The sequence below is a fragment of the Teleopsis dalmanni genome, chromosome 2, assembly GCF_002237135.1.
Source record: "Teleopsis dalmanni isolate 2A chromosome 2, ASM223713v2, whole genome shotgun sequence".
In the NCBI taxonomy this organism is placed as follows: Eukaryota; Metazoa; Arthropoda; class Insecta; order Diptera; family Diopsidae; genus Teleopsis; species Teleopsis dalmanni.
Window position 1 is genome coordinate 82837366 of NC_051847.1, and position 22071 is coordinate 82859436.

Sequence of the window (22071 nt, forward strand, 5' to 3'; positions counted from 1 at the left end):
ATTATTTTCTGATCTATAAGGTTATTAGTTGTTCAAATATGACTGTGAAAACCCCTATCCTACTTTGAAAAAAGTAACAATTCTACATTTTACAAAAAGGATACAATGGTATGGTATGGTATGGTCTGAATATGATCGAAAAAAAAACAATGTTTAGTATAATAAAATTATTTCTTAAATAAAACAAATGTATTTTATTGACTAAAACATTTCAAATATTTTTAATCTTAAAAATGCTTATACAAATATGTTGCAAAAAAAAATATTTTGTAAAAATACTTTTAGGTTTCAGTCATGGCTTTTCTATAAAAAAAATATAATTTGTTATTTAAATTCGGGGAAGCATAAGAAATAATTCTCTTTTTGGTAACTGACTTGAGTTATGTTGTAATAAATAAAGGGTGATCAAATAAGAGCTATATGTTTTCAACTGTTTTTTTATTTAATTGGATATATCACGAGACGTATACCATGTTAACCACACTATTAAAACCACATATATTTCAGAATGAAATCGTTAAATTCATGCCATAAAAAAACTAGTAATCGGTAACTGCAATAACATTTTTATTTCTCAGAAAATAGGGTTAATAGAAATAGAAAATAAAAAAATAGAAAATAGGGCTTACATTTCCAGACCATAAATCACGAAGTGTTATTTTTGTGTTGTGTTTTAGGAACAATTTATGGGTTTCCTCACTTCAAATGTTGCAATTATGCTTATCTACTAATCCATTTCATCAGATGCTGAGATTCATTACTATTAATTTTTCTTTATGAACCAATAATTCTGTACTCCAAAACTCTAACTGCAAAATTCCACATAACAAATGTAGTCTTTAATTCAAGTTCTTAGATCAACTAAATTTTATAAACCCCGTAATGCAAGTCTTTATAAACCATCATAACCATTATAAACTATTATGTTATAAAAAAGTCTAAATTCTTGATAACAACGCTAAGTGTATTCTTTCTCATTTTCATCCACACTTTGATTTATAATATTATATTACATATATTATATTAATAGTATTAAGAATATTATTATAATATTAATCAGATTCCTAATAGTACGTTTGTGTTTTTGACGGGTTGGATTCTTAATATCACATATATTGCAATTTAATCCAAATATTTAATTATATTAGGAATACTAGGTCGAGTTGTTGAACAAAAATTCCAAATAACACATAAACGTAGTCTGAATAGTTTAATAATTTTTGGAATAAATTTTAACAATTTCTATACGTTAACAAACAGTCTATCCTTTCAATATGAGTAGCTAAACAATACTTAACGCAAATGTTGATTCTATTGAGAGCGTAAAAAAAATTGCAAAAAAATATAGTGCTGATTTGATCACCCTGTATGCATTTGCCTTTATATTATACCATTACAAATTAAAATTATTAGGGAGATTTTTAGACAATGATTGTCGTTAAGTATCTAATGCTGTATAATATTTTAGTTAAATTAACAAAAAAAAATTTAGGTTTAATATACTAAATGATTTGTTAGTATTTTTTGAGATAATAAAAATACTTTGTACTGGAATGGCTTTGTACAGGATAAAAAATGCTATCGTTTCATCGACAAATGTCTTTTTTTCAGAAATATAAAAGTTGCACGAATACTGAGGTGAGGTGAATACTGTGGATTATTGATCTTACCGGGTCGTGAAAATGTCAATTCAAAACTTCTCTACATGCACCTATTGTCAAGAAGTAAACATTATAAATCTTATTTTTTTATTTGTAAAATAGTTGTATGAAATATTAGCGTTTTTTGATGATGGTATAAATTATATTTTCTTACCGAGTTAAAGGCATAAATAATTATTATTTTTACTGAAGGAAAAATATGATTTGCTAAATTAAAGGCACAAATAATTATTATTTTTACTGAAACAAAAATGTTATTTTTGTATTTTCTAGACTTCAACGTATAATAGTTTGTTCATCTCAATAGTCAGTTAAATAAGATCAGCACTGATCGTGTACTTCGATTGGACTCAATGTTGCTTATAACCTGTGGTCAGTACCATTTCGAAATCATGTACATCTCTAATAAACTTTGCTATGGAATAAATAATTAGCACTATAAAATTTGTTCAGCAATGATTATTGTTGTTCTAGTTCTAGCCCGTGGAGATCTATATGCAAGATAACATGTAAAGAATTACAAATATGAATACATAAATGAGGATATGTTGAGTAAAGAAAATATGAAAGAGAGTTGAATTCTTTCGGAATAAGAGCGGACCTTTGTGAAGGTGAAGGCACCTAACGAATTCAAAGAGACGGCGCGAAAGATCGATTGGACTCAAATTGATGAGTATGTGTGTGTGTGGTTTATCAATTAAAATATTTCCGTTAGAGTTATAACAAGTTTAAAATAAAACACACTTACTACTTCCTTTATTTATTCGAATAAATGTCAGGGCAGTATTTACATTAACGATGCAGGTCACTGCGGATTGGGCCCCAGCTGTTTACAATAACAACAAACATCTATTTGAAAAAGTTTTGATTACTTTAACACACTTTGTAAATGATGTTCCCATGATGTTCCAAACAACTAAATAGGGTCTCATCGTGTTATATGGAGAGTTACTGATAGAATTTTGTTTGAATAGTGCAAGTAATTTTAGTCATAATCATATTTACTTACAAGAAGAGTTTGTTTTTGAATAGTGTTATGAATACATTTTACGTATCGTCATCCGTATACGTTGATTCAAAGCGTGAAATTCAAGAAAATTGTAAATTTAGTATGAAAAAGTCTTAAAGCTAGGTATCTTCGCCACTTAGTAAACATAGCATTAGAAGAAATTTTTATCAAATTAACATCTTTGAACCTATTCGACTATCTCTCGATTAAATGTTTGCATGAATTTTATTGTTTAAAATTATTTACTTATTTTTAGAAGATTTTTCTGCTTCCTTAAAAGATTTTCTGCTTTTTTTGGATATAGTATCTTTTTTAAGTCTACACTTTTTAATCAATTTTTAGCGAAATTACTAGCAAGTACCCAAAAACAATATCAAAATAATAGTTTTAAAAGTAACTTGATTAGAAATGTGTAACATTTTTACTCACTATAATGTATTATATCATATTAAGCATACAACTATAGATCACTATGTCGTACTTACCGCTTTGAACCATTTTATTTGTGCCTTTGGTCTCGACTCAAATGATATGCTGAGTTTAACGCTGCCACCTATAAGTGCCGTACAATCTTCTGGCCCCAACAATATATAAGGTGGAAAATCTGTTGGTTCCAATTCAACGTTTGGCAAAATTGTTGATTCTATATGTTCCACCGTGGAAGAGTCATTTGTGGCAGCTGCAGTTGGTAGCACTACAAGACTCGTATAGGTGCGTATGTGTGTTGGTTTGCCAGGATATGAGACGCTGAATTGTACCTCGCCACTTTGGGTATGTTTGGCGTTATTTATATGAAGCACATGTAAACCGTTTGCGGCGGAAGACTCAAACTAAACACGGAATAATAAACAGAAATTAATTTATGCAAATTTTATTTTAAAATATTATTCACACATTTTTTATATAAAAAACACAAAAAAATAAACAAATAAAAAAAGCAACAAAACAAAAAAGAAATGCCGAAAACATCTGTGCGCTCTCAAGGCACATTATTTTTTCTCAGATATTTAATGCAAAGAGATACTTTTTTCTTATACATTTATATCAACATTAATAATTTTTTAAAAAATTTAATTTAAAATTAATTTATATGGCTCTTCTCAACAAAAAAAAAAAAAACAATAACACCCATATATTTCAACTCAAAACGTACGACAGATTCGCGCACTACAAATTAGGAAAGAATTTTTGTGAGCTCACGACTTGGAAGCAATTGGCGCACTACTAACATTAATAATGACGATAACGACGAAGAAAGCAAGTTCATTAAAAATCGCTGATCATCAGTAAATAATGTAGAACAGTGCGGTGCTGGCATATATAAACGACTATAGAAGCCCGTAGAGCAACAATGCACAGACAGAAAACGGGGAGCGTACGTTCCGCGCAATGCACTAATTTCAAAATAAATATCAAACCTAAGCGATTAGGTTGAGCTTCATTTAATCGATCGACAAATAACTGTAGGGAAACACATAAAATTATGAACACTTGAAGTGTTTTCGAAGCGTCTTCTTAAAACATTTTATCACTTGTTACGCACACATTATTACCCATGAGCCGCCAGAAATCCAGCACCCCACTGTTCACTATCATTCCACTGATAACAAACACGATATTATCTATGCAAAAAAAAAATAATAGACAAAAATGTACATGAAGTACATGAAGTTTGTAAATATGCCGCAAAATCACATCAATTATAATACCATTTTTGTAGAGGTTCAATCACGTTCAAATTAACATGCATTACAACGTATCGGATTAGTAAATGGATCTGTTACACTGATAATAACAAGACAAATACCTGTAACATTGCTCGGGCATTAGTTAACAGTACACTACAGTGCCGTTGAAGTATTCAAATAAAACTAAAAGAGTCGAAGGTGGCCAGATATATGAACACTGGCAGCTTTAAATTAAATCGATCTTTAAAATCGTCACTTAAATTCGTGAGAATTTTTTTAATAAATATGTGCGTGCACAGTGGGCTAAGAATGGATTTATGTCAACAGAAACAAAGTATATAAAAACTTTTAGGTAGAGTGTAAGACAAGAACCCTATGAGCATTAGTGGCAAAATAGTTGACTGAGTCCATTGGTTTTATCTTGTCCTTAAATCACAGTGGACAAAAACTGTGATATGAGACAGTAGAAAGTGGTCTTTGAACAATTTAGAAGTACCTTCAATTTTTAAAATAATTAGAAATGTATAAATTCATTAAATTAAATAATTTAAATTAATGAAAAACAAATCAAAAACTAAAACACAGCTAACAGAACCTTTACTCTATCTCAATTAAATAATTCAACAAATGTACAGCAATAAAAACAATTTTTATACAAAACCCATACAAGTTTCAAAAGCAAATGTTGTAAGAAATGTCGATAATTGCCTCTCTTAACATGTTTACACTGTCTCATTTACGTAGTTTTGCTTATTAAGATCGCTAATGAGGATAACTTACCATCGAAGGGCTTTCATAAAATAAAAATGTCGAATGCAACCCATAAAAATAAATTTCCCACAAGTGATATTGAAAAAATTTTAAATATATGTCATTTAAAATGTAAACAAATAAGCTATATCACAAGCATAAATACCGATGGAAACGACAAAATTTTAATTTCGTTAACATAAGTAGTTTTAGCTTTAGTGAAAACATGATATAAAATTTAGCAATAATAACTGAGTCTGAGTTATATGCTGAGGTTGTTCAAAGTTGATCAGTTCTGACTAAATTGTTAAAAGTGGGAGTGGCACTATATAATTTGGAATAAATGACAAACATAGTGGAATAATTTTATTTGTGTTACAAAATAAATATTAATCCTATTTATAATATTAGTTCTTTTTACTTTCTCAGAAGAGCTAATTTAAAAATGTGGCTTATAAAATTCAAGCAAATATGAGTTGCTTAAATTAATAGATGATTACCTTCAGTGAACTACTCAACTACTCACCTCAGAATAAATCTAATTCTATTCTAAATAAATTCCTATTAATTTTATTAATAGGATGACTGACTTTGTGATTACTTTATATAATTTATAAATTTTTATAAATAATTGTGTTAATAAATAAAAATAAATAAATTCAACAAAATTAAAAATATCTTAAGTAGCAAAAATACAAGTATTTTAAGAACAAACTTTAAAATATTATATTATATTATTAAAATATTTTTTTTTACAGGTTTGGGCATCTTTTACAAAACTCTGTAATGCGGATGAAAATGTTTAACATGGCTTCTCAGATCATATGCGAATAAAATTGATAATAAATTCTACCTATTTTATTAGAGATGAGTGCTCTGAATTAAAATCGATTTTTTTTTATAACGGATCTTGAATACCCGTCAAATATGCAATTGAGTCTCTTGGGTACTCTCAAAAAACAAATTAAGAGAGTACTCAATTTAAGAACAAATTTTAAATAATACTAGAAAACTTATATTCGTATCAGAAATCAAAAATATTACAAAAATATTATACAATAGAGTTTTTAATCGCAAATAAGTACTTGTGCTTTAACCACTTATCCAAACGTATACGTTTTAAAAGCCATACTTATGATTTGTCAATGGATTCTTCGTTTCAATGTATCCATCAGCTTTCGACATTATTAATTATCGTAAACTGTAGTGAAATGGTTGTACAGATGTTAAACTCAACATCTTCAGTGGTAATGACAACTGTTTATGCCACTGTGATATCTTTGCGATAATAGAAATATCTTCTTTCAGACTTAAACCAAAATTATTCTAAATGATTTAATTTTTCAAAGTTTCAAATTTCTCTAATATTATAATGTAGAAGGTGTGCGCAATGAATATACTCATATTTATCTAATCTTATATGATAATAAACTATTCTTCAATAAATGGAATTAACGGATTTGTATAAAAAAATAGAGATAATGGGTAAATAGTCATATGTGATTAAATAAATTAAAAATTAATTTAAAAAATCTGAAAATATTTTTATATCATAACCTTATCTAAGTCTACACGTAGAAGTAATAACTTTTTTTATAATAAAGATTACAGATATATATGAGCGTTGTAACTAAATTTAATGAATTTTTCTAAACCTTTTCGAAACATTCTCTTTTTCAATTAAATATCTTGAATATTTATCATAATCTCGTCTCATGTTATTAGAGAAAAAACCATCCAATTAGGGGGTATTACAGTCCCATGCAAGTGCGTGTAAAATTTAAAAGATATTTTTGGAATTTGTACTACTGTCGCGTGCGTTATTAAAACAAAAATTGTGGGTAAGACAAATTGCCGTAAAAATTTGCATATGAATACCTCTGCGACACAACAGGGTCACTGAGTACTTAGCGTCATCTTTTCACAATTTTTGTTTGTGTAGTTTTTTTGTTAATAACCAACAATAAAATTAAAAGTGTAAGATATACCAAAATAAAAAGTGAAATTTTTTACAGGGTCCATCATTCTCTATACATAACATATATTATGTAGTTAATTAAATGAAATCAATTAATCGATGAATGTCTTGTTTCAATCTATGAATCATGTATTGGAATCGTTCTCTTTTTTTAAATGTTAACAAATTACTTATATAGATGACTCGATAAACACCCTGTACAATTTTTCGTAATACTTTACTTAACTTAGCGTATAAAAATTACGTATCTCTCGCTAACCACAATATTGATACGAATTTTTATACAACAAAAACAACAAGTGACACACTTATTCGCTTACCGTAAGTTCAGGTGAGTCAGCCACAGTAACTTTACGTCCACAAACGTACCAGTTTGCTTCAACAGGTAGTCTTTGTTTACCGCTCGAATGTATTTTAGCACAGAACGAAGCCTTAGAGCCCAGGTATGCTATTGCAGGGAGTGGGGTTTTAAGTAATATTGGAGTGTCATCAGCAACGCTTTCAAATACTGTTAATTGACCAGAAGTGCAGCAACTATAACCATCAATTGTTGTTATTTTGCAAGCATAAATTCCAGAGTCCAGATCGAATGCATCATGAATACGTAAACATAGTATACCATTGCCATGATCAATATAACTAAAATGCATAGAAAAAATATATATACTTTTCTGTACTATAGATCAGAATCATTCTTAGATCTATATAGCAATGTCTATGGCATATTTTTAGTTTTTTAAAAATAATTTTTTGATTGATTAATTGCGAATTTTTGTCTTTATTTATACGCATAGAAAAAATATATGTACAATTTCTAGCAATATAATACAGATCAGAAATATTCTTATAACTGTGTAGCAATCTCTAAAATATTTTTAAATTATTTTGATTAATTTTTTATTAATCTTGACCTTTTATCATACTTTTTTCTTTAATAACTAATAATTTTTTTTTAACTTTTTTCTTCATTTCTCTGTTTTACGTCTTCTTCCTCCCTCTTTCTACCACTTTCTCTTTTTCTCCCACTCAATCAACAGACAATCAACAAATTTCATAAAACTTACTTTAACAAAACAAGTATATAACAAATTCTTTTTTTTTTAAATAATTTTTATAACTCCAATTTTAAAATATTTCAATATATTTGCATACGAAACCAGCACAATAAAATATTACTTGATACTAAAATTTACCATAACATTTTTTGTACTTACTTGAAATCATCACTATCATTTATGACATCTCCATTACGAGTCCAAACATAACTATATGGTAAACTGCAATCAAACTCAAAACTAAGATCAATAGTTTCTCTTTCAACTGATTGCGTTTCTTCCGGCAAATGTTTTGTAATACGGGGTTCTTTAGGTAAAAACGATTTTATTAATTTTTGGTCATGAATAATGATATCAACTGTAGTTGTTATTGGTTCATGGTCGCCTTCAATAATACATGTATATGTACCACTATCATCATATGTGCAATTGTCAATAAAAAGAACTGCTTCGTTTGAGAAAACCTCGATATGAACTCTATTAGACTCCAAAAGCTCAGAATCATTATGATAAAATTTACATGCTGGAACTGAAGAACCTCTAAAACCTGCAGCGAGTGCCATGCGCCCACCAATTGCAGTGGATGGTCCCATTATTCGACGGCGTATATAAGCATTTCGTCGTGAAGACGAAGCTCTTACACTACGTGAAGAAGGTGATTTTGAATAACGCCTACTGCAAATAACATCCAATCGTGCCGTAGCTTCTATTCGACCATAATCATTTTCTAAAGTTATACGATATAAGCCAGCATCATCAAATGTCACCTCATCGATTTCTAAGAAACGTAGATCATCTATTTCTTTCACAGATATACGTGTGGTTGGTATTACGATCATACCATCCTTGTCCCATGTGGACCATGGAGTTGGATGACCAGCAATGGCACATTGAAATCGTACACTATCACCTTCTTCTACAACTCGACTATGTGGTATAGCTAAAAATTTAGGAGCTGAAATTGTCTGCTGTTGTGCAGTATAGCGTCTTTGTTCACTGCTACCAATATCAATGCTTGAGTTGCGATATGAAAGCCTCATAGGTGAAAAGCTTCTATTTGGTGTGGAACGTGGAGTTGAAATTGGCGTAGAGCTTGCTGAAAGCAAACCAGTTGGCCGGGATAATTGTCTGTTTAACATATTTTCTTTTTCCTCTGGTACATCGACTATAATACAAGCTGAGGAAAGCGTACGACCTAAGTTATTTTTCGCAACACATGTGAATTCTCCTTCGTCTTCAGGGTAAACGCGAGGTATGCTTAGAGTTGCTTTTATACCATCATAGGACATCGAAAACTCTTTATCACTTGGCAATACTCGACCATCTTTTTCCCAAATAATATATGGTTCTGGTAATCCCTCCACATGACATTCTAAAGTTATGGAGTCACCATCACAACAGCGTAAGTTACGTAAATGCCTTATAAAGTGTGGAAGGGTTTCAACATTTCTATGGAGTATTTAAATATTTAAATAATATTGTTAATTTCACACTTAAATTTATAATAAAATAATTTTGTATTTTTAATGTCTTACCCATGTCTTATAGATCCTTTCTCCATTTTTTGCCTTAGGATATCTGAAATTTCAAAAAAAAATTTTAGTCAACTTTAGAAAAGTAAAAATTTTAGCTGAAAGATCCAAATTACTTAATAATAGTAAACTGAATATTTTTAGAAGCTAATGTAACACTCGGGTAACGCATTTCATACGCTTTTATGAAGATTATGGAAACTGAATTTTAGTCGGCAGTTATACGAAATGTTTAAGATTATGAACAAATGCTTCATGCCTGCCTATCCTAATATATTATTATATTCAAATTATTTAATTTTGATTAAATTTATCATTAATTTTTATATTTGTGTTCGTGAAAACTTTATCACATCACTTCTAATAACACTTTGAATATAGTGATATTCAGGATACTCTTCCTTCATAAAGGAATGATCAATAATTTGGACCATATTTTGTGAGTTTAAGCCATAATGACTATCATATGAATTGGTGCATTGTCTTGGGAATACTCTACTCGGTGTCTTTGCAAGTAGAAGCTTTTTGCGGTATTACTATATTTAATTCATCCAGTAATATTGCATAAAATATCACAGATACATCACACATATACGGATTGTACATATATTGGTAATATGTTTTTTATATACTAAAAATCAGTAATCAACTTCCTAGCTGCCTTTGATTTATTTCAAGTATTTTCCAATTTTTATATCCTCTGTTTTTACCATACTTTAAGCTCCAGAATGTTATAGTGGATCCACGATTTAAAAATGAGCTTTGGTATGTTTAGCGATTACGTTTTCTTTTTTTCAAGACCTGCAAACACGATACCCAACACAATTCCTTTGTCTTATTACATCTACAAACAATATTTCCACAATTTAGTCAACCTATATAAAAAATAATCTTACTGGGGATTGATTTTTATAATTATCAACATCACACACTTTATGGTTCGAACAGTCTTCATCAATTTTGTTGGTATGACCATGTTCGAGTATTATTATAAATTGTAGAACTGTACCCTGCAATATTCTTATGGATAACCCAATATGTAATATCCGGAGTGGTCATGCCAGTCCCGTACTTTAAACGTCTTTTTAGAAAAATAACAAGTGCAGAAGCATAAAATAGCAAACAAATCAGCCACATATCAAGACATATTAGCCAAAAATATACCATTGTATGGTAATCTCCTAAGTTTAACAAAAAGTGGTTTCAGTCTGAAATATCCATAAATCATAACATAACCTAAAATGTGTAAATAATTTTAAACAAATAAATGAATTATATTGTCATTAATAAAATAAAATTTCTCTTTATGAACAAAAATACTTATATAATATTTTATTACTTAAATAGCATGTGACATATATTTTTCAGGAATGCTCCTTATTCAACATAATATAAACGACTTCATTTCTACGCACATAAAACATCATCGAAGTTTATATTGAAGAGTTTAACGTTTCCTTTTTATTTTATTTACAATCTTATCCTAATCATTTTCGAAACATAATTGAAATTTCTAGCTTCAAAAGGTGTAATATGAGTTTATTTATCTCTAGCAATACCGGAACTAGTGTCCTGAGTATCTTTTTCAGGTTCAATAGTTAAATCTTCCATTTGTTTTTCTAGACTAGTACCAGACATCAACGCGTATGGTCTTTTTCCATGTGCACTCGTAGGACTAAGACGCACTTGAGAATTGAACACTTGAGGATCATTTGCCAAAATCGTGGGGTTTGTTCTAGAGTTAGAAATGGCAGAATAACCATGATCTAAAAATACCAATTGAGCACTTGGTGACAGGCGTGGCAACCGAACATTTAAGGCAGTATTTTGTTGATTGTAAGATTCAACATTTGTGTTGTTTTCAATATTCTTATTTTTGCTTTCCATCGTATCTATCAATGTATAATATAAGATACAACACACTTTTAAATTTTAATAATTATTACCTATTGGAAATCCTAGACAAAACTTTACTTCGCTTTTAATAATGACTCGTTTTAAGCGCCAAAATAAATTAAATTTTCTTGGAAACAGCACGTTTACATTTTTTGAAAGCAATTGCAGTTATTTATTGTCTTGCGTGTTCGTACGAACAAATCAATCGTAATCATATGTCAGTGTTTTTTTAAGAATTTCAACTTTTATTTCGATCGTTATTTTTCATATATTTCTATACGTATTTTGACAAATTCACTCTTGCCTTCATCAGAAGAATTCCTAATATTATTACAATACAATACAATATTCCTAATACAATATTAGGAATTCCTGATGAAGACAAAAGTGAATTTATCAAAATACGTATAAAAATATACTAAAAATATCCATTGAAATAAAAGTTAAAATTCTTAAAAGAAAAAACCGACTTTATAATTATTTCAATCGAACAACTCAAAAATTAAAAATAAAAATACATACATATGTGAGTGGTTAAAGTTACTGAGAATTATTCCCGCGACGTGTTGTCTTTCTCATGCAAACATTTGATTAAACAAAATATTTTGTTTCAAATTTATTCGTTCGCGCGAAATCGAAGGTGGAAATAATGAAATTAGCAGGCGTCTATTGTCTTGGAACAGGTCTTGGAACTACTTCTTATATTTAATTATTATATTATTATATATATTATATTATATTATATATATATTATTATTATATATTAATTATAATTAATAATATAATAGTTTGCGATTTGCTAAATTCGTTAATTGAGGAACGGGTAAATTCTCAATTTGTATATCTTGATAAATAAAAATCACCAAATGTGTACAAAATTCATGTTTTGTTATTTGAAATTAATAAATAATATAACAACGGTTGTTATTCTATGTTGTTTTCAAAACAAACAAAGCAGAAATATAAATTCGCAACCAATGTAACCGCAACATGCGAAGTATTCGCAAGAAAAAACATACGCACGAACACAACACAATTTGCACATGCAGTGTAACCGCAGCCTAAAAGTATGTGAAATATCGTTTTTTACTTATTTCATATAAATTGGCATGTTTAATATACTTGTACATATGATAAGCTTATATTATTTTCAGACAGCCAAATTTCCTTAATTGCGAAAAAATGAAATCAAGTTAATTTCGAAAGTTTTCATATTGTTCCAATTTAAGAAAATTAAATGTTTTTTGTTTACTTAAATTTAAAAGTAACTATAAAGAATGGCATTCAGTAATTTTATTAGCTTTTATGGATTTCAGGTATGTGAATTCTTATTTTTCACTCTATTTTAAAATAATAACATATACAGTTTTTTCTTTATATTCAAATTTGCACTACTTTCAAAATATTTTCCCAGTTTTATTAAAGACAACTGTCACTGACATTTATTTAAAAAAGAATGTCACTTTTTCGTTATCTCAACTTATCTTACCTCGACTTATCTTTATATATGAATTGCCCCTAAATTTCAGTCTTCGTTTCAACGAAATTAAGACCATTTTCCTTAATTTCGTTCTAACCTTAAAATTGAATTTTGTATGGAAAAACAAACTTAATTTCGCTGAAACGTAGATGAAATTAAGATTTTTCAGAAATTAAGCTGTGTCTAAACATAGTATTAAGGCCATATAATAATTATAGCTTCTACAATTTTAATTAGATATATAGGACGTGTGCGAGTTAGGCTAAGTTCCGTTCTAAATGAGGGAAATTCTAAGATGAGCCGATAATGTAGTGATGTGTCGGTACGTGTTGATAAATGGCTAAATGTGTGCAGTGCAAAAAATCCCAAAAAATCTCCCATTTGGTTTAGCATCAACTTAGCCTAACTCGCACACGACCATAGTTAACAATTACGTTACAACTTTGTTAATAATAATATTCTTGTATAAATTAAGCATACAAAAAAATTTATTTTATCTCGGTATATACCTAAAACGCAATAACACGACGCAACTATTTTGTCCAAATTTTAAAATAAATTCATAACTCAAATAATTACTTTAAATTACTTATAAGCTTATAAGTAATTTGAAATTCATAATCAAGTAATAACGTTAAATTAGTGAAAAATACTCATAAAAATAATTATTAAAGCCACAGTAGTGTATTATATATTTAAGAAATGATCTTTGTATTTTTTTTATTTATACTTTTTATATTACTATAATCATTTTCATACAATAATCATTTCGGATAAAATAAATTCATATGTAGTATTAATAACAACAACAAGGCAGCAATAATGCAATATAATTATTTTCAGTTATAAATATTACTAAACTAATAGTTATTTAAAAATACTTAAATAAATATATACATAAGGCAAAAAATATTATGCATAAATAATATGTAAATACTAAGTCCTAAACACATTTCAAATTTTTTTAAAATAAAATTATTCGACTTGGCATCACTATTTTCAGTTTTATTTTTAGTGACAACTGACGTAAGCAGTAGTGCCAACATAATCTTTGACACAAGAATTGATAGCTTGCCTGTGTTATATTTGTGCACAAAATATAATATAAAACAAATTTCATTTTCGAATTTATTTTAATTACAATGATTGTAATACGTGTTAAACTAGAAAACGGTTTTCGTAAAGGAGATGCTAACAATATACCAGTTATTCACAGCGGTATGGTTTGTAGTTTTGTAACGAAAACGGCAGCTAAAAATAAGCAACCGGTCAGCGGAGCGCCTATGTAAGTATATACTTGTATGAATATTGAAAATATATATAAATTTTTTTTTATATTTAAAGGTTTGCACAAAACGATGATTTGCTTATTGACTATGTACAAGTCCGTACAACTGGAGATGTGTGTGAGGCACGTGCCATTGCATTTAATAAAGATAAAAGAATTGTTAGCAAACAGGCAAATGTTACTATCAAGGTGAATTTACGAAAAGAAGAAATTTTTTCAGCCGAATGTGAACAATGTCCAAAAAAAGGTATTTATATTGTGTACATATATACATATGTATTTTATTTGAAAAACTAATAAGAAACTAATAAAACTTATCAGATTCATGCAGTCACATAATGGCGTTTATCTTTTGGCTGTATCGTAAGAGTACAGATACTGATACACCTGCTATACGCAACTTTTGGGGTACTGAAGCAGAATTATTAGTAGAAAGTGGACGAAGTGAGGCAGTCCGTATTCGTGATGAAGTTGGTTGTGATGATTTGCGTATTGAGGCCGATATGGAAGTATCTGCTGTGACCGATGGAGAAGGAAATGCATTCTTAAATGCTGTATTGGATAGTATGTTTAATCAGGGATTAGATAGTTCATTGTTCTACAGTCATTGTAGGCCAGATCATAACGAATTTGAACCATTATTTGTACATCATACATTGCTAGATTCTAATTCTAACAAAGTTAAAGACGTAACCAGCTTTCTTGTGCATATGGAAGAGGTTGCAAAAAAGGGTTTATTTGAGCGATTAAACGAAGCTACAAGAACAAGTTACAAATCACACTTATGGCTAGAATCTCAATATATGCGACTTCGCTGCTCATTAATTCATAGAATTGTTACACGTAAAAGCAGCGCTGATGATGATCGTATTATGGAAATGCTTTTTTGTAAAGATCGTGAAACAAATTGTGAAGAACGTCAACAATTAAAACAACATAAACGCTTTATATTAAAGCAGACTGAAAAACTTGAAAACAAAACCTATGAAGATTGTGGTCTCATATTAAGTGAAAATTATCCATACATATCTGCTTCACCCGATGGCATAACAGATGATCATATCGTAGAAATTAAAGCGCCTAAGACTGAAGAAGAATTTGAAAAATATCTTGAAAAAAGAGAAACAATTGCACCAAAATATATGGCACAAATTCAAATACAAATGTATATGGCTAATGTCACAAAAGCACTCTATTGTGTCCTCAGTCCAACATTTGATACAACTGGTGCTTTGCATTATGTTTGGGTACAAGCTGATATGGAATTTGTAGCTGGATTGTTGGGTGCCGTGGAAGATTTTTGGAAGGATGTCGTATTTCCTCGGCTTGTGAAGGTTTACAATTTACCTGATTAATACATATTTAAAGTAATAATAATTCTAATAAAGGTTCAATTTGGAACAAAATATTACTAATGCAAAAACTATTTACCTTTAGCATAGATTTGCAATGAAATTACAGCTTTTACTTCTCCATGACAATTGGTGGCAATAACTGAATAAGTGCCTGTAAAATCTAGTTTAGCGCTTGGTATTTCTAGTCTGTATTCAGGACCGTCTCCTACGCGTCGGAAATGTGGAGCGTCCTTGTAGTACTCGGGCTGAAATTGTAAAAAAATTAATTGTTAAACTATGAGTAAACACACACTGCTTTCATTAAAATATATAATATTGATATCTTAGTCAATTTTTTATGATGAATCATAGTCATTATTATCGAGATTTCCTAGTGTTACTGTCATGCCATATTTGTCGACTACATGCCGATCAATAAGAACCAGTAAAGTGCATGCGTGTTTATGTTTTAAAAGGAGACATGTTTGAAAGTGGGGTGGTGCAACTACAGCACACATTGTACACAGTTCTACATTGTTGCTGATATTAAGCCAAAGTGTTTTGCTTTTGCTTTCAAATTAACAACAAAATTTTATAAATTATGGAGTTGTTTTAACCATTTTCGTGCGGCATATATTACACGTTATTGTTTCGACTGCTGCTGTCGTACGTTTTACGATGATGACTTATAATTTTTTTCATATATTATATTACAATGGTTGCATATTATAACGCAATGGAAATTCTCGCAGTACACTCACGCTAACTTATTAAACTAAATCGCTTAGATGCAGTTCCGATCTGTTGCCACTGCTAGCTACTAAGATTACAGCTATTTTGTTGCTGACAAATTTATTACAATTGTTGCTGTTGAACTTGAATTTTAGTTGTTACGATATAACAAGTGACCTTGACGTCAAATACAATATCTGCTATATCTAGTATGTATTATAAAGCATATATATTAATTATACTCCTTGTATATATAAATTATAATTTTTATTTTTTTTTTTTTTGTAGTTGCGATTGTTCCTAAACCCTTTGAATTTAACATAATTGAAATTAAAAGCATATTTAGATATATAATACTGACAGCAAATAAGTTTATAATTATAAATTTCGCACTGAAGAGTATAATTTTTTTTAAAAAGAAATTGATCATTGAAATTAATTATAAGAGTAAAGCTGTTTAGAAGTTCCAAAGGACATTTCAATGATTCAGTGTTAGCTGCAGCTTAATTAATTACAAATCCTGTAGTAAATATTCAACAATAAGCTAAAAAGACTTCAAAGTTGCACAAATAATGAAAACATTAGCGTAGTGTGGTGTATTTTAATTTTATACTTGATATAAATAATAAACAGGTGAGTACAAATATTTGTTACTAAAAACAAAATATTGTTCAATTTCGTTTAATTCTACTGCCACACACATTTTACGAAATATTATATACACCATATGTTTGGTTGGGTCTATAATATATTTTGTATTTATTTGGAAAAAATAAATCAGTGGTCCTAAGACCCTACATGATGAGTACTTGTCAAAACTCGAAACAACGTTGTATGGTCAGTCAAATTTCAATAAATTAACTAAAATTCTATTCTCGTCTTTTCTTTGCTCGTCGAATCCTTCTAACGAAAAAAACTATTTCATTTAAAAATTTAAAATTTGTATTTCTTAGAAAGGTTAATTTAATTTAAAATTTTCTCCAAAATGATAAGTGATATGATATGTAACTTGCGAAACAATATTCATCGACAATCACTACGATATTACATAAATAATTTTTGAACAATTTTTGAAACATCAATTTTGTTTAAAAATATACGAATATAGTTTTGTGATTATTGTTGTTGCTGTTTTGATAGGTGTTCACACATTCAAATCTTTGCTTTCGTTGAGTAAAAATATACAAATATGATCTTGAATTTGTTGTTGATATTCTTTTGCTTTTTTGATAGATGTTTGCATATTGAAATCTTTCCTTTCGTTGAATTTTATCATTTCATCATTTAATTTTTTACTATTAGAAGTTGGAGTACAATTCCTGTTTCTGGAACGCACCAATTTGGCTACGCATTTTAAAAGTCTCCTATTCCTATATACTTTCGTTCTTCAAATATTAAGGTTTAATGTAGGAATTGTTTATATGAAAATCAAGAACAACTAGTAAAAAAGTTGGATTCGATTTTGTATATTGCCATATGCGTAACAGTAACAGTAACTCAAAATAAATTAATTGACCTAACTTCATTATTAATTCAGGGCACACCACAAATATTAGTCTTGTTGTGCTAGAGTTTTGATATGATTGCTAAAGAAATATCTATATATAAGATATTTACATGATTTAGGACACTATGCTCTAATAAAATAGATCTTTTTTTTAAAAATCTCCTGTAGAAACCTCTATGAACTACAAGCTTAAGACTTGCAAAAGAAAAATTACAATAAGATATTTATAGTAAATATCTTTTATTTATTTAGAATTTTAATACTTAATTTCATTAGTAGCTCATCAATTTAGTTTTTACTTATATTAAGTTCCTAAGAATACTCTCATTTCTAATAATTCCTTCCTAGTAAAGGAATTTCAACACCTTAATAAAGTAGAGCCAATTGTCTTAATACCTATAACGCAAACTTTATACGTTCACAAGTTCACTGATATCGCCGTTGTTGTAGGTCTGAATGTAGTCATGATACGATGAAACGAATTGACGGAATTACGTGCGGCACACAAAAGGAGTTACTTGAAGTTTAACTACTTTTATTTTTTAACCATTTTAATTCCGTTTGAAGATGGTGTACTTCAGACTTGCAATAGCAGCGCTGTGGGACCAGTCTGAAGATACATGACACCAACATATCTCCCTAATTGTTTTGTATGTGACAATTTTTCTTAATCTTTACACCAAAAATAATTTGTGAGCACTTTCAGCATGTTATTGCGACTGTTTAAGTGACTGTACAAAGCAATGACATGTGCGAAGAAGGATTCGCATATTAAATACAATGACTTTTATCGATGAAGATAGGCAGTATCATGAACGCTTCAAATAAAATTAATAATGTTTTCGAAGATACAGTTAGTTTTTTGATTTCAAATTACTTTTAAGTGTGATGGATTTTTCTTGCATCCACCGTACTAGGGTGGAGTAGTGAAACAACAATTCTAACAATATTAAATGCTGTAAATAAATTGTGGCTATCTAAATTTTTTAACTATCCATAAAGATTGATCCACTTAGGTTCTTAAGAGTGATCCTATTCATTTATTCAAATAAATAATTTAAAATGTATAAATTGCAAACTGAATAGTTCAATTTTTATATTAATTTAAATTACAATGATAATACTAATTACCATTGTAAAATTAATTAAATTTAATATATTGTTCTCGCAACGGTCACTTTTTATCACACAGCTAGTAAGTTTTTTTTTAGGGTGATGAGGTGGAATGCTTGATGCACCGTTAAACCAACCGTCGTCGGAATGATGTGACTCACTCCCTATCAGCGTCAAATGTAGAATACAACGATACACATACCTCCCCGGAACCGTTCTAGCATTACTTAGGGAAGAGTCTCTTTTATATTGGCATTGTAAGCCTTATTCTTCATTTTCGATCTGTGTCCAGACGGCTATTTCATCGTAGTTTTTGTTGTCTGTCCTATTTATTAAGTAAAAACTAGGATAATAAATAGAGCAGACATCAAGAAATGCGGTGAAAAAGTGGAGGCCTGGACAAATTGGTTTGCAAAGTTAATATACACGATACGTGTATAAATGCAACGGTACAAATATGATTGATAAGAAACTTTTTAAACAAAGGAATTCTTTACACTTATAGCTTGTCTGATGAGTCACTATGCCCTGTGTTATTATTTCACCAAAGTGGGTATGTCTAAAATGAGAAAATGTTAACTCCACTTGAATGCAATTAAGACTTCTATTCAATTTCTTTGTCTATATCTGGCTTTGATCTGGAACAAAATAAAAAGCTAAACCGGCATCCCATCTGATATTACGATAACCTCATCAGTTAGAGTCGGTTCTTGCCAAAAATATATATCATAATCGCAGTGATTCGTTATTTTGGGAACCAACCTACTATTAATATCTATTTCTATCTTTTAAAGTAAAAAATATTTAAATGCAGTAAACTGCATCTTGAAATTTTAAAGCTGACAAATAAAAGAAAAAAGATAAAGTTTATTCTTATTATATCAAATATAGGATAATTATTTCAAATGAGATAATTGTGGTTCCTCTGAAAGTTTTAATGCTCGTATATTTCATACATCAGCTAATTGAATGCATTAAATTAGTGTTATACAGGTTTCATACGCCGACTATGGTACATATCGTTAATAACCTATTAAAATAATTGTGAAAAACATCTATAAATCTCAAAAATAGCTTAATTTAAAAGTTAATGTCATTAACCGTTTTAGAATCCTTTTGTCTGCTATTAGTGCATAATGGGTGTGAAATTTACAAGCTGTGTTAATATATAGAGTAGTAAAAAATAGAGTAGTTAAAAAAACTGACTACTAAATGGACGTGTCTAGGGAATTGGAATCGTGCATTTTTTCCAGAGAAATATTTTTTCTATAAATATTAAACAACTTTTAAAAATTATTAACTTTTCACTGTATTGTAAGGACTAAAAACTAAATAAAACTAATGACGTGAATATCGCAATTTAACATCCTTAATGGTATCTATAATATAATTGCTCTCGATTATGTTCCTAAATTCACAAATAACAAATATTAAAAGATAATGATCGTTGAGTTCAATAATAGGAAATTCTGTATCGATGGTTATAATTTTGATATAAATACCATAAATATTCTTTGCATGAAAAATAACCAGATCTTTAGATTGTTTTTGTTCTTTTTTATCTTTATATATTTTTCATAGAATAACTAAAAAGAATGTATACATCTACATAAATTGTAATGATGTTGATGTGTATTCAAAGAATGATGTTTGATATAAATTCTTTAAGGATGATCCGTATTTGAATTGATAAATTGTTATTAGAAAATATGATCAAAATGTTATGAGTAGTTTATTTTGAAAGCCTGTATATTGTTTATTATTATTTTTTTTATGCTATGCTCCCCTCATGGCATATAACTCTTATCGTTTCTTCTATTAAAGAAAGCTTCAATTTAGCAAGAAAATATATATAATTTTAATCCAGCATAGTTTACTCGTCAGTTTCCATCGTTGGCAAGAAAAGGGTACAAAATCTTTAATGATCTTTTTCTAGCTGATCTGACAAAGTTATCATCATTTAAATTAAAGCACTGTCGAGAGTGAGAGTGAGTGATATGTTAATAAACTGAGAGGATAGCGTTAAATATCTCGGCATCACGTTGGACAAACGATTCACATGGCTTAAAACATGTTCAACTGAAAAGAATTAGCTGTGCCAAAATTCTTCATCACCTCCAACCGCTATTCAGAAATGAAAATCACAATGCTAAGAACAGGAAACTGATATATAACCAAATAATTCGTCTGTCACTTCTATATGGATGTGTAGCGTTTAGCAAAACTTCAAGCACTACTATTCGCCAGCTAAAAATTGCACAAAGCCAGGCTCTGAGAAGACTTTTCAAGGTACCATGGTAAATTAGGACGAATGATATCCTCAGGAACCTCAAGATTGATCCCATCAAAAAATACATAAAGGATAGATCCCTGAAATTATTTGCGAAAACTGACAGACTTACCAACACTGCGTTATCAAATCTCAGAATGGTTACAGGCTTCTCGGGGAGGTATGCAGATCTAAGGTCAATTATTGATTAGTCTGATGAAGTGATAAGCAATAATGCAGTCAATGCGTAGGTTTGGGGTTTTGAAAATACCCCGAGTTACGAAAGAGTAAAAGTGCTCAAGTGCACTGGCTCAAATAGCTTAAATATAATATCTATTTAATTTAGGGATATAAGCATATTTATAGATTTATCAGTTTAATTCTTTTTTACTTGAAAAGAAGAGTCGTTTCTTCTCAGTGGGATGTGCTAGGTACTTTAGACTTTAAGCTTTAGGGTGGTACTGCAGATGTGGTATGCAGATATTGTTTCATCGGTGGTATAACAATGGGTTATTATTTGAGTTAGAGGGAACTTTGTTGTTAAAGGACCAACCTAATCTAACGTTACTTAAATTTTAATTGTTCATTGGAAAAATATCTTCTTTCATTGAGGTGTGTGATAATCTAATAGTCACAAAAACGTTGAAGTATATTCTTATTTGCTTTTACATATGTTTAAATACTTTTTATATCCTGTACATGAATTTTGATTTTAATTGATAAATGCGTTTTGCTAACAATTAATATTTGTAAATTTAATTTATTTTAATATATGCAAT

At 29.2% G+C, this 22071-nt stretch overlaps 2 protein-coding genes across 2 annotated transcripts; one reads left to right on the top strand and one right to left on the bottom strand.

Annotated features, from left to right (window-relative positions):
- Window positions 1-2137: 2137 nt before the first annotated feature.
- On the bottom strand, window positions 2138-15952 carry LOC119674936 (myosin light chain kinase, smooth muscle-like; the record flags this gene model as incomplete). Its single annotated transcript, XM_038086094.1, has 6 exons — window positions 2138-2152; window positions 3156-3500; window positions 7407-7725; window positions 8301-9590; window positions 9677-9719; window positions 15769-15952. Coding segments are annotated over 6 exons (2196 nt in total), but the record flags the coding sequence as incomplete, so codon positions are not given.
- Window positions 13657-15752, top strand: LOC119685450. The gene is made up of 4 exons (XM_038099728.1): window positions 13657-13674; window positions 14065-14334; window positions 14394-14584; window positions 14659-15752. The coding sequence occupies exons 2-4, from the start codon at window positions 14192-14194 to the stop codon at window positions 15690-15692; spliced, it is 1368 nt and encodes a 455-aa protein (XP_037955656.1). The 5' UTR covers window positions 13657-13674; window positions 14065-14191; the 3' UTR covers window positions 15693-15752.
- Window positions 15953-22071: the final 6119 nt, after the last annotated feature.